Source organism: Dipodomys ordii, unplaced genomic scaffold, assembly GCF_000151885.1.
Source record: "Dipodomys ordii isolate 6190 unplaced genomic scaffold, Dord_2.0 Scaffold203, whole genome shotgun sequence".
NCBI classification, from domain to species: Eukaryota; Metazoa; Chordata; class Mammalia; order Rodentia; family Heteromyidae; genus Dipodomys; species Dipodomys ordii.
This window is the reverse complement of record NW_012267419.1, coordinates 68,236-81,752: the sequence shown is the minus strand read 5'-3', so window position 1 is coordinate 81,752 and position 13,517 is coordinate 68,236. Positions and strand designations below refer to the sequence as shown.

Sequence of the window (13,517 nt, the reverse complement as noted above, 5' to 3'; positions counted from 1 at the left end):
TGATCTCTGCAGGTCAGTGGAAGGTGGCAGCATGGACAGGGACTCCGGAGGGCTGAGAGTACGGAGGGCCTGGCCAGGGCAGGATGTGGGTTTCGCTGCTTGTCCCCGACCCCCACCTGTAATGCACACACCTAGCTGTACTGAGGGAGCAAGGAGAGGGCAGCAGGGCCAGACAGCCTGGGAATGGTTGGCTCGTGTGGGGGAAAATGTGGGTTAGGGGCAGGTAGAAGGGCACTTGGAGAGTCAGGCCAGCTTAGTGGACCTCCACAAGGGCGAGATGCAAAGAAACGAAAGGAACCTAGTTCCAGTTTTGCAACCTCAGTCTTTCGTGTCTCTTTTTTTTTGTCTCCTCTTCCTTCCCCCACCCTCCCTGGACAGGAAAAGGACACGACATGGAAAAACTCTACAGCAAAAATGAAGGAATACCTTCCAACCAAGAAAAGATGAAAAATGAACAGCCACAGGGTGGGGGAAAACCACAAGTAGCATGCAATCTAAAAGACAAGGAAATGTTAGAAAATAAGAGAAAGGTAGAAGATAAGGATATACCAAAGGGTAAGAAAAAGTCAGAGATTGAAGGAAAAGGAAAAAACAAAGAAAAGCCAAACAGTGAGGGAGATCTGAAAGAAGGAAAACTAGAGAGGGAGAGAAATCCAGAGATGAAAGGAAAATCAAAAGAGAAAGAAAAGCCAGAGCATGAGAAAGAGCTAAAAGAGAAAAGGCTAAAGAGGAAGGCAAAGCCAGACTGTTCAGGAAAGCCAGAGAGGGAGGCAGGGTCAAAAGAGAAGGGAAAGTGAGAGAGTGAAAGTAGGGCTGCAGGAAAGCGCCCAGCTGAGGATGACATACCCAGGAAAGCCAAAAGGAAAACCAACAAGGGGCTGGTTCAGTATCTCAAGGACTATAAAGAGGCCATACACGATATGAATCTCAGCAATGAGGATATGATAAGAGAATTTGACAATATGGCAAAGGTAAAGGATGACAGGAGGAAAATCAAACAGAAATTAGGGGGCTTGTTTTGGATGCAAAGAAATCTACAGGACCCCTTCTACCCAAGGGGCCCAAGGGAACTCAGGGGGGGTTGCAGGGCACCCAGAAGGGACATCGAAGGTATTGCTTATGTGTAGTGACTCCAGAAGGCATTTACCAAGCCCTGTGCTTTAACCTTATTCTAACACTTTGTTTTAGGCATCCTTTCTTTTTATTAGCAGACAGTTTACCTAAACACAATGCTTACTCTTCCAGTAGGGAATTTCCCCCTATGTAAACTGCATAGATGTTATAAGTCTGTAAAAAAAATAAAGCAGCTTACAATATCATACATAGAATCAGACTATTTTTGTAAAAATAATATAGAGAAATAGAGAATACATCTATGCATAGGGAAAGTTGAAAATTTTGATCACTAAAATCTTAACTGGTTTTCTGAGTTTTTATATTGTAGGCAATTTTATGTTTTTCAATGTGATTGTTAATTTTTTCCTAAGGAAAGCATTAATTTTCTTACAAAACCATAAAATATTACAAAATCCAAAGTGGTTCATTAATAGCAATGGAAAGAATAGTTTGATGAGTTTATGAAAACAGTGAGAACACTTTTAATGTTGCTAGAACTTAAAATGGTAGATAAGACTGATATTACTTCTGGGACTCTCATTTGTCAGAATTTTCCTGTGTTTATACAGATGCATTGCTCTGAGGGGACAGTCTCCTCATCTCTCAAGTGGGGATAATATCTCCTCTGCAAAAGTACTAAGTGATTAGATGAGGTACAGTGTTCATTTGGTGTGTTATGCTGATTTCTACCTTCTCCCCTGCACTAGCAGAACCAAGACTCCATCAGACACTTGGAGGAGGCCTGGGGTACATCTCACCTGTACCCAAGAATAAGTAATCCAAAAGGTGAGTGTTATCATCCCCTAGGCAATGTCATATCTGCTGGGCACTGTGACGCTTCTCATAAGACCTATCCCCTCTCCCCTCAAGGCTTCCACTGCTATTATTATGCTAGAGCCTTTAAGGTGACAAAGCACAATTGATTTCCCTGGAGTCCACAGTGAGCCAAGCTACATCCACCAAACTCTGTCATACTCATAGATGTGTAATCAACAAGTGTTTCCTCCCCATTTTAGAATTACATGACCCTATTGAGTAATATGTCAGTGTTATATCTGGTTCCAAGTCAATTTTAGATTTTTGAACAAAGCACTCAGTTTGTTTGAAAATGTTTTTTTACATATAGCCATCTCTTCCTTAGAGTCAGATAATGTGAGACTTGGGTAAAATTTGAGTGGCACACAAATGCTCTTCTCATCTGTCAGTGCCTTATCTACCTTTTTCCTCATTTTGAGAGAAAAGTTTGTCTTCAAAAACTTGCCAGTGCCTACATTACCAGTGTGACACATTTGTAATCTTGGCACATCTTCATTCAAAAGTATTCTGTGGATCAGCTAAATTGGCATCCCTAGAAAGATAGAAAATACAGAATCACAGATCCCTTCCCCAAACCTACTAAATAATAAATCTTTTAAATCAGATTTTTAGGCAATCCTGTGTATGTTAAAGTTTGAGAATCACTGATATATAAGGAAACTCTCCCTAGCCTGATCTCCTTAACTTCATGAAATATGTTCTCAGAATCATAAATATATACATTAAATAATATATGCACCACACATTATTAAATAGACTTGCATTTGTCAAAGAACAGCTTCACTTCCCTTCATTGGTATGGCTTAAATTCAGTGGGTCATGACTTGAAGTATATTTATTTATTTATTTATTTACTTTTTAGCTTTTGGTGCCAGTATTGGGGCTTGAACTCAGGGCCTTGCACTCTCACTTGGCTTTTTCCCTCAAGGCTGGTGCTCTGCCACTTGAGCCATACTTCCACTTCTGGCTTTTTTCTGGTTAATTGGAGGTAAGAACCTATGGACTTTTCTGCCCAGGGGACTTTTCTACAGAGGCTGGCTTCAAACAGCAATCCTCAGATCTCAGCCTCCTAAGTAGCTAGGATTATAGGTATGAGCCCCAAGCACTCAGCTGATCTGAAGTATTTTGATGACATAAGAATGCAATCAGTCAGAGCTAGAATTATCTATTTTTATGTAATTTCTGTTTCAGTTAATGTATACCTGTTCATATGTACTCCTGACTTGTGGTGAACAATGTATTTCTCAGGATGAGCTGTAGTTTCAAAAAAATTTAAAAATATTTTCTTCTCAAATCACAAAACTGACTAGCACAGTGCCTGACAATAATAGGTTTAAAAAATTAAATAATAGTAGCTGAGTTAAGAGTTCTTGTCCTCGATCATTCTCAGTCTACACAAATAATTGTGGACTCTACTACTCTTGTTATGTTTACTTGCAGTTCCTAAAGGAATACTATGAAGAAGAGTTTGTGTCACAAATCTAACCTCATCTCATTTTATTAATGCATTTTAAAAGTGTGGTAGTTTGTCATATACCCAGGGTATGAGTACTTTGTTAATCATGTGAACACTTGAGCAGGTGCCAGTTTCTCACACCTGTAATCTTAGCTACTTAAAAGGTACAGATTGAAAGGATCATAGTTCAAGGTCAATGTGGGCAAAATGTTTGGAGACCTCATCTCAACCAATAGCTAAGTGCTATGGCTAATGCCTGGCATCCCAGCTATGTGGGAAGGTGAGGATTATGGTTTCAGCCTAATCCAGGCAAAAAAGTACATAAGAACTCATCTCAACAGAAAAAATCTGGACCTAGTGGTACACCATGTCATCCCAGCTATATAGGAAGCATAAGAAGCAATCATAATCCAGACCAGCTCAAAAAAAAAAAAAGAAACCTTATGTAAAAATAACCAGAGCAAAAAGCAGTAAGCATCTGCCTAGTAACCACAGAACCCTGAGTTCAAATCCCAGCACCCTTTCAAAAAATGTGAGATCTTGACCCTCTCTAAGATCCACTGAATGGAACTTTAGAATCTCCCTTTTTTTTTTACAAAAAGGATCCCTTAGTGATTCACAATAACAGACCCTGATTTATATATTCAATATGATTTAAATCACATTAAGTGTAAATTAAAAGGGAAGAAAAAGGAAAGAATTTTAGCTTTTCTTATTTTTTTGTGGGGGAGAGTGGAAGAAAAAGGGCAGGATTTTGTAAAATATGAAACGAACTTAGAGAGTAAGAATCCATAAAGGTAATAATATACTTACTAATAGAACCCAAAAGTATCTTTAAAGCAAATCAGTCCTATAAATAAAGGCAAAGACAAGACATCTCATAGTATGTGGTGTGTTTTCTGCTCTAGATGTCATGATAACTATGGCAGGTAACTAGTTTTATTTCAAAGAAGACTCATAGGACCAAGTGGAAGCTTTTATAGATCTGATATACAATTTATGGCAGGGAAAAGGGGTAGCAATGTAGTAGCATTAAGTACATACAGTATAACCAAAGCTACCTCATAACAAGGAATCTGGAGTAGATAAATATGAGCTCCAATTGCCTTCCCTCTCTGCAAGAGCTCCAGAAAGATAGAATTCTTTTGGATCATGAATCACAGTTGTATTCCTAGGATAGTTATTGAATGCTGTGGAATCAGAGACCATGAAATGGAGTAAATACAGGTTTCTGGTACACTACGGGTTATGTAGATATGTTCTTGCTGCTAGACAGTCCTAACAGCAATGCCTTTGGGCCATGGGTTCACCTAGACCATGTACATAGATGATCAATCTCACTGTGATCAAGTTTGACAAACTCAAAAAAATCATTCCTCAGATTCATGACTATTAGACAACACTCATAATCATCAAATTTTATGCTTTATTGTGGGTCCATGCCATGCAGATTTTTTTATTTCTGTAGAACAGCTCAGGCAAATCTCAGTTCTAAGAAATTTAACCCTTGTCAGTTATGCCTTTGACTCTTGTCCTTAAAAATGAATAATGGTGAAATAACAGTATTTTTCCCCACTTCAGGCACAATTCCAAAGTGAATAATACTAACATGACCTCACTCATTTGCTGGACATCTCCCATCCTCCAATCATGTTTAAGTTCTCTATACCTCTCTCTATGTCCCAAGGGAGAATGACCTAAATTGACCACATCAAAGGGCTCCTTTGTCCTCTAGCACTCTGCATTGTCAACATAACTGGCAGTCCCTCCTCTCAAGCTTCCCAGACAGTGGCCCTTTCCAGACATTCTCTATCTCTAGTAACCCTTTATTTTCTTCTTCCCTCAGGACTACTGCTGGTAATCTCACTTTAATCAATTATGTTGTATTACCCTATCCCTTGTGATGCTCTGATACCTTCCCATATCTTTGTATATCATCCTTTGTCAGAAACTCAAGCATATATCCCAAAGTAATATATGTAAACATACAATAGAAATAGTTGCACATTAATGTTTGTGGCCACACTTCTCACAATAGCCAAATTATGGGCTGAATTTGATCAAAGGATAGATGTATGTAAATACCACAATGAACTCTCTCTTACTTATTTCTTCCCTCCCTCCCTCCCAACCTCTCTTTCTTCCTTCCTTCCTTCCTTCTTTCGTTCTTTCCCTTTCTTGTTATAGCAGTACTGATGTTTGAATTTAGGGCCTCACATTTGCTAGGCTGGCACTCTATCACTTAACCCATACTTCCAGACCTGGCTATTTTAGAAATGGAGTTTAGTGAATTTTTCTGCCCAGGATGGCTTTGATTTTTAATCCTCTAGATCTCAGTCTCCAGAGTAGCTAGGATTACTAGTGTAAGAGATTGGTGTCCAGCTAAATGCTATAGATAATTAACATATACTGCTTTTTAAGAAAAATGTTTTCACAGTTTTCAATGTAAATGTGTTGTTTCCTGTTATGCAATTTGCAGAAACACTAGTAGATGCCAGAAGTTTCCTCCAAATTTTAGAAAAAAATGTCACTACAATGAAATACTTGAGATAGGATAACTCTGAAAGGTAAAGAACATGGTGCCTGCATTGGCTCAGTTCTGGCATGGGTTCTACTGCATCATAGTAGTGAATTCAGTAGCAGGAACACGTGCAGGTGCAAGAGATTGTATCTATGAACAGGATGCCCAAGAAAGCATGACAGACAGACTCAGACTTTTATAATAACACTCTGTAAATTATCAGGGACTTCTTTCCACACGAACTACCTTATTCCCTTTTAAAGTACCCCCAATGACCTAACTTCCCATTTGGCCCCTGTACTTAAAGACCCACCAGTTTCCACATTACCACTTTAGGAACTAACCCTTCAACATACAGTGATAGGGGACAAATTATACAACATCCGAACTATTGCACCTCAAGAGTTATGTTGCTTATTTATTTGAGGAGGAAAAGAATAATCTTACAATTGAGATCAGGAGAGTGGAGAAGGCAAATATTAGGAGTTCATGCATGTAGACTTGCAGTTACTCAAACGCCATTAGTGCCATGCAATGAGGTGCATGTAAAATTCAAAACTAAATTCAAAAATAAGATAATCAGACAGCCTGTCAGGTACTAGTTTCTGATCACACCAAACTATATTATAACCAAAAACAGATTCAGGGGCTTATGGAAATGAGAGAATAAGGTTGATCTCTACTGGAAAAGTAACTGCTAGGTAATGAGCAAGAACAAAGAGTCAAGTACAGAATTCCAAGAAACTATGAAGCCTGAGATGCTTATTTCTGAACTGATCAATCAAATTATAAGATTAGATGTACACAGCAGCATTCTACTTAAAGGTGAAAATTACGAATAGCTGAGTGAATGTATGCGTGACAACAAGTCACAGAAAATAGCACAACAGGGTACTCAGACTCTAAAGGAACCATCTCCTACTTTTTAGCCACCCCTCTACCAACCTACATTTGTGGCCTAATGAGACATTCCTTGTGACTCAAGCAGGAAAAATATGGATTGCATTTATAAATAGATGTGTGGCATATTGAGCCTCCTGCAAGAGGAAGAGGGAACCTACTGTACTACAACTTCATCAAAAGGGTAAGCCTGGAAGACTGGGAAATGGAAATCTTTCCAACTGGCTTTAGAAATTTAGATGATATATCTTGTTTGCAATGGCTATTTGGTTATCTGGATTTTCTGTGATTTAGAAATAACAAACTTGAGCCAGACATTGGTGTCTGATGACTGTTATCCTAGCTACTTGGGAGGCTGAGATCTAAGGATTGTGGTTCAAAGCTAACCTGGGCAAGAAAAGTCCATAAAACTCTTATCTCCAGTTAAGTACCAAAAGATAGATGTGGAGTTGTGGCTCAAGTGTTAGAGCACTAGCCTTCACCAAACAAGCTCAAGGATAGTGCCCAGGCCCGAAGTTCAAGCCCCAGTACTGGCACACACATACAGAAAAAAAAAAGAAATTACAAACTTGGAAATTGATGACAAAGAAGTCTGGAGAAGTATGTGAATGGACCTTTCACCTGGTGGACAGAATACCTTGGGGGATTTTGCATGTATGTGTATTTGTTTGCTTGTTGGAGATAGGGTCGTTCTATGTAGGCCAAACCAGCCTTGAACTTTCAATCTGCCTTCCTTAGCTCCCTGGGTGTTGGAATTGCAGGTATGGGCCACCACACTCAATTGGTTTGCAGTAGTAGTGTGAAAGAGAAACCAGAGATTCAAAGCACAAAGATATAATGTGTCACTGTCACCTTTCAGATGCAATATACCATATAGCAAGGAATGTGCACAGCCTTTTGTACCTGGAGCTGCCACACTCAGACACCTCAGCAAGAACCAAAAATAAAAATGACCTCAAAAATATTTGTGAGATTGGATTTTCTCCAGTGGAGTAAAATCCAGGGCAATTTAAATATTATTTACAAGATTCTTAAAATTGCATCTACAGAAATACTGCCAGCTTGGAATGAAAGAGAAAAGAGCACAAAATGAAAGGAAAACATCAGATTCTCAAATTCTTCTGGTGGAAAACAGCCTCAAAATGTTTAGTGAGTGACGGGCACCAGTGGCTCACACCTGTAATCCTAGCTACTCAGGAGGCTGAGATCTGAGGATCGCAGTTCAAAGCCAGCCTGGGCAGGAAAGTCCGTGAGACTCTCTTATCTCCAATAAATCACCAGAAAACTGGAAGTGGCACTGTGGCTCAAGCGGTAGAGTGCTTGCCTTGAGCTGAAGAGTGCAAGGACAGTGCCCAAACCCAGAGTTCAAACCCCAGGACCGCCAAAAAATATATTTAGTGAAAAAAACAATAGTCAGAGAGTTCAAAGGTGAGACTCCAGAAGACAGAAGCAAAACAGATAGAGAAACTGAGAGCCGTAGATGATGACTCTTAGGTCTTTAAACCCAGGAAATGCACATTTTGAACCAGTTATCCCCTTTTTCTTCTATTTTACAATTTGTCTATAACTGTTGTGTCTGTGTAATCATCACACATTGGCAGTTTTGTGGGAATAATTTTTACAGGAATGGTGCTTTCAGCAGCATTGCTTAATGGATTATGCATAAGTGTCTTATACACATTAAGTTTAGATTATTCAGATGATGATATTTTAAGTTTTAAGATGCTGTTGTTAATGGGTGAAACTATTGAGAGTCTTGGGAAGAGTGGGAGGTGTTTTGTGAATGACATAAATTTTGTAGACCAAAAGGTAGACTGTGACAGATGGAATCCTAAAATGTCTTTCCCCCAAATTACTGGCCCATTGTATATACATACCTTCTAATCACCAATTATCCTTCTAGATGTTGCTATGAAGAGACTTCTCAGATATAGCTAAGGCTAAGGTCTTAAATTATCTTGATCTTAACAAGAACATTATGTGAGTAATGTGGGTACTTCTGATATCATCCTCATGATATCATCCTTAAAAATAGTCTCAGAGAGAAAGAGAGAGATTAGAATCATGAGCATCATTGTTGTCTTTATCCAGTGACTATTAAAAATAGCTACATAATAAGGAATGCAAATAGCCTCTAGTTTCCAAAACCAGCAAAATAATGTCTATTAAATCCTATAACTTCAGGGAACTGACTTGTGAAAATAACGTGAATGATCTTAAAAGTAGATATACTTTAGGCTTCAGGAAGCCTCCACATGACAATATGTTCTGCTTGACATCTTGAATCTGATGATACTTTGAGCAGAGAATGAAATTGTCTTGCCAAACTTGTGACATGCATGCTCATAAGATAATGAATAAGTATTTGGTAAGGGTAAGTTATTTATTATGCTATAGTAAATCATTATATCATGAAACAAAAATATCTTTACTATCTATATTCTTCATGAATTATTGATTTATAGACTTATTCCCCAAATCTTCTCATCATTAATTTTCCACTTTTTTTCCCTCCAACTCTTCTGATATGCCAGTCATTTGGCAATTCCTTATGAGATAGTAGATTTACACCTTCAGCCATAAGGTTTACACAAACTGGACACCCATAGGAACCATAGAAAATCCTACTGACTGGTAGCATGTCATTTCCATTATTTCTCTGGATTATCTCTGAAACTATAGTGAAGCATTGATCATTTGTATTTACTATCAATATATCAACAGGTATATCCATAAGTTGGGCCATTGTTTTTATCCTTCATCTTAAAAACTACTTGTGAGGATAAGAAACTTTCCATATGGCCAAATTATACATATATATATATATGTATATGTATATATATACATATATATAACATCTGTAATGTATAATATTATATATGGAGAAAGAAAATATTAGCTTTCCATTACTGGCCCAAATACCTGAGATAAATCAATTTATAAAGAGGAAGGTATATTTTGGCTCACAATTTTAGAGGTTTCAGTTCATAATTGGCCCCATTACTTTGAGCCTGTGGAGACATCATACTTCATGGTAGGAGAATATAGGAAAGGTGGTTCTTTCACCTTATGATCAGGAGTGGAAAAGAAGGACAAGAGGAGGCTAGTACCCAATTACCCTCTTCAAGCCATAATGACCATAAAGATCTCATTCTAGGCTTCACTTCTTAAGGTATACCAATTGTTGTGGTAACTTAAAACTTTTATCAGGGGGCTGGGAAGGTGGCTCAGTGGTAGAGCGCTTGCCTTGCATGCCAGAGGCCTTGGGTTCGATTCCTCAGCACCACATAAGCAAAAAGAAAAAAACCGGAAGTGGCACTGTGGCTCAAGTGGTAGAGCACTAGCCTTGAGCAGAAGAGCAGAGGGACAATGCCCAGGCCCAGAGTTTAGGCCCCACGACCGGACTCCCCCCCCTCAAAAAAAAAACGTTTATCAGTAAAGAGCTTGGGAGTAAGGACACAATGTCCAGCAGACATTGCAATACCCTGGAGAGAGTGGCATGTAACACTAAGCTGCCTAGATGTGTTCCAGAACACAGGGGTCAGACTTCCCCCTAGTGGCTGATTCCATCTACACTCCTTCCACTGCATAGGAATGCCCACTGAAGGCCATTTTATGACAAAATAATCACATTGTGGCATGTCACCTGATTTACTGGCCAGTACTGTGAGGCTACTGTTATTGCCATTTTAAGACTGACCTTTGCAGGTATGGATGTATTCTTCTATATATGAGTTCTATGTAAATTTCTCTATTGATGCTAATTTTACTTACATTTCAACAATGGGAATTTTAAGAATTTTCATTGTCCTCATTTCTCACTTAACAGTACAATTGCTTATCACGTGTTGTTTTCTTATTTTAATTTTAAAAAGATTATGGCAAACATACCCATATCATTTAGGAAAAAGTGGGAATGACTGAGCCAAAAAAAATAGAGTAAAAGAAAAAGAATCATACATAGGGGAGGCATTGAATGGTAGAGTACTCAATAGAAGGGGCAGCAATGTCCACTTATCTGGCTATACCTAGGGAAGTTCTGGAGTGGGCACATGGCAGAAGAATGGCATGGTAGGGGCTGGGAAGATGGCTCAGTGGTAGAGCGCTTGCCTTGCATGCCTGAGGCCCTGGGTTCCATTCCTCAGCACCACATAAGCCAAAAGAAAAAAGCCAGAAGTGGCACTGTGGCTCAAGTGGTAGAGAGCTAGCCTTGAGCTGAAGAGCTGAGGGACAATGCCCAGGCCCAGAGTTCAGGCCCTACGACCAGACCCAAAAAAAAAAAAAAAAAGAATGGCATGGTAGCATGCCACCATTAAGTGGTCAGATTCACTTTGAAGTCTGAGATCTTTTCTGGTCATGGAGTAGGAACATCCATTAACTTCTCTTTAGTGCACACATTTTTGCAATTTCCTTTCTGCACAAATGCCTTGTGCAAATATCTTTACATAGTTACAAAAGTGGGCTGACACTGAATCTGTGCTTCTGCAAACTGTTTTCTTTATTGTTACTTTATAATGTACCATGAACATATTTTCCACATGTATAGGTAAAAATCCTGTACTAAAAGAGAGAGCACTATACTTGAGTCAAAAGGCTGCTGGTAAGGACAGTGACACCTAATACAAATTGTGAGCTTAAGGAAATGCATAGTGTGCACAGTTCTCATCAGAGAAGTCAGAATCTAAGGCCAAGGGAATTAAAGGTAGGGAATATAGTGTAAACCTCTTTGGCCTCTCCCTCTGCCCCTCAATCCCCTGACACCCCGTTGGGCCCTCGGGGTGAATGTATCCTGCGCATCTCTTTGCATCCAGTGACATTCTTCCATTTTGTTTTTGTTTTCGTTTTTTCCTTAGCTCTTCCTGAGCCCTGGACGTATCAGCACACTCTCTCATCATCTCCTCACTGCTCAGATGCCTGTCCTGTAAGTCCTCCCGAGAGTTCTTGGGAGAGTCATCCGTGGTCCCGCGGTCGGTTTTTCTTTTTGCTTTCCGGGGCACGTAATCTTCAGCCAGACGCTTTTCAGCTGCGCGTGTCTCGCTGGCTGCCTTGGCCTGGGGCTCTGCCTTGCCCTCACCTGGTGGCTGGCCCTCATCTTCTGACGACTTTCCCTGCTTCCCTGACTTGTCCTCATCCCGGGGGTGGCCCTCCTCCTTTGGCCCTCCCTCACCCTCCAGCTGGCCCTCCCGTGCTGCCTTCCCCTCCTCTTCTTGATTCCCTTCTTCCTCCGACTTTCCTTCAGCCTCAGGTTCTACTTCATCGTCTGACTTTCCCTCCTTGTCCAGCTTGCCCTCGTTTTCGCTAGGGAGTTTCTCCATGTCGCGATGGCGCCTCCTTTTCCTGACCTGGAGGGTAGGGGTGAGGGAAGAGGAGACACGAAGAGTGAGGGCTCCTCCAGCGTGGAAAAGGGTTCAGATAATCTGTGTATCTCGTCCCAATGGGGGTCTCCAAGTGCCCTCCTACCTGCCCCTAACCCACATTTTCCCCCACACGAGCCAACCATTCCCAGGCTGTCTGGCCCTGTTGCCCTCTCCTTGCTCCCTCAGTACAGCTAGGTGTGTGCATTACAGGTGGGGGTCGGGGACAAGCAGCGAAACCCACATCCTGCCCTGGCCAGGCCCTCCGTACTCTCAGCCCTCCGGAGTCCCTGTCCATGCTGCCACCTTCCACTGACCTGCAGAGATCAGGACAGGTTGTGCCTCCTTTTCAGGCCTGGCACAGCGCAGGGAACAGCAGACGCGCAGACCTGCAGACAGACAGACGGGACACTTGGACCAGGTTCCTCTCCAGAATCCGGACCCTGCTCACCGAGCTTTCCCTCTGCTCCCCTCCATCCACCCTCAGCCCCCACCAGCGCACCCCAGCCGCCATTTCTTCTCAGGCCCTGGGCTCCAAACCAGGATGCTTTCCAAACTACCTCTGGATCTGTGTCCCCTCCCTCCCCAGAGGCGCCTTGCCCCGCCCCCACTGCCTTTGGGTTGGGATCAATTTGTCTTCTTGGGCAGGCGCAGAGCGCGAGGGGAGGGGGGTTGTTTCCAGAACGCGTCTACGTTTTCACCGTCGCACTGCAGGGCGCACCCCCCACCCCCTTGCCTACTCTAAAATGGATGGAGGGGTGGGGGTGGGCAAGGCAGCTGAGCCTCCGCAGGGTTCGCCTTCCCGCCCTGTCACCCCTCCGCAGCTGCCCTGCCCGCTCAGTGCCCCTCTCCTCACCAGTCTAGCTGATTCCTTCCCCACCCGGTTGCAGCAGCTGCTGCTCCTGCATCCAGCTGCCATCCACCTCCACCCCTGACCTGGTCAGCTGGCAGTGTAGTGTCCGCCTCCACACTAACCTGAGGGGACCCAGGACAGGCCTGCGCCTCCTTGGGCTGAAAAGTGGCCTGACCAGCTGGGGCAGCAGGTGCGTATCTAAGTGGTTTTGGGGTACAGGATAGGACCTTAGAGTTGGCGGGCACCTAGGCTGGTGCTTTTGGAGGCATCACGCCAGTCACATGAGCATCGCCTTACCGGAGCTCAATATCACCTCCACCCTGTCGCTCTCCACCACACTCCCCCCCACTCCCATGGGTAGGAAATGGAAGGCTGGGAACAACTGAGGGGACTAAAGCGAGAAATACTGGACTCACTGAGGAGGGGAAAATTTCCTGACCCCAAGTGCTTCACTGGCATATCTTACAGCATCTTCTGTGAGACTACCTCTAGGTGCTCTAT

General features: G+C 41.9%; 2 protein-coding genes across 2 annotated transcripts; one reads left to right on the top strand and one right to left on the bottom strand.

Annotated features, from left to right (window-relative positions):
- Positions 1-386: 386 nt before the first annotated feature.
- Tceal2 (transcription elongation factor A (SII)-like 2) lies at positions 387-1,127 on the top strand. Its single transcript, XM_013035093.1, is given in 1 exon segment — positions 387-1,127. A coding segment is annotated over 1 exon segment (735 nt). The 5' UTR covers positions 387-392.
- A 10,428-nt stretch (positions 1,128-11,555) lies between these two features.
- Tceal6 (transcription elongation factor A (SII)-like 6) lies at positions 11,556-12,124 on the bottom strand. Its single transcript, XM_013035092.1, is given in 3 exon segments — positions 11,556-11,585; positions 11,587-11,646; positions 11,648-12,124. Coding segments are annotated over 3 exon segments (567 nt in total).
- Positions 12,125-13,517: the final 1,393 nt, after the last annotated feature.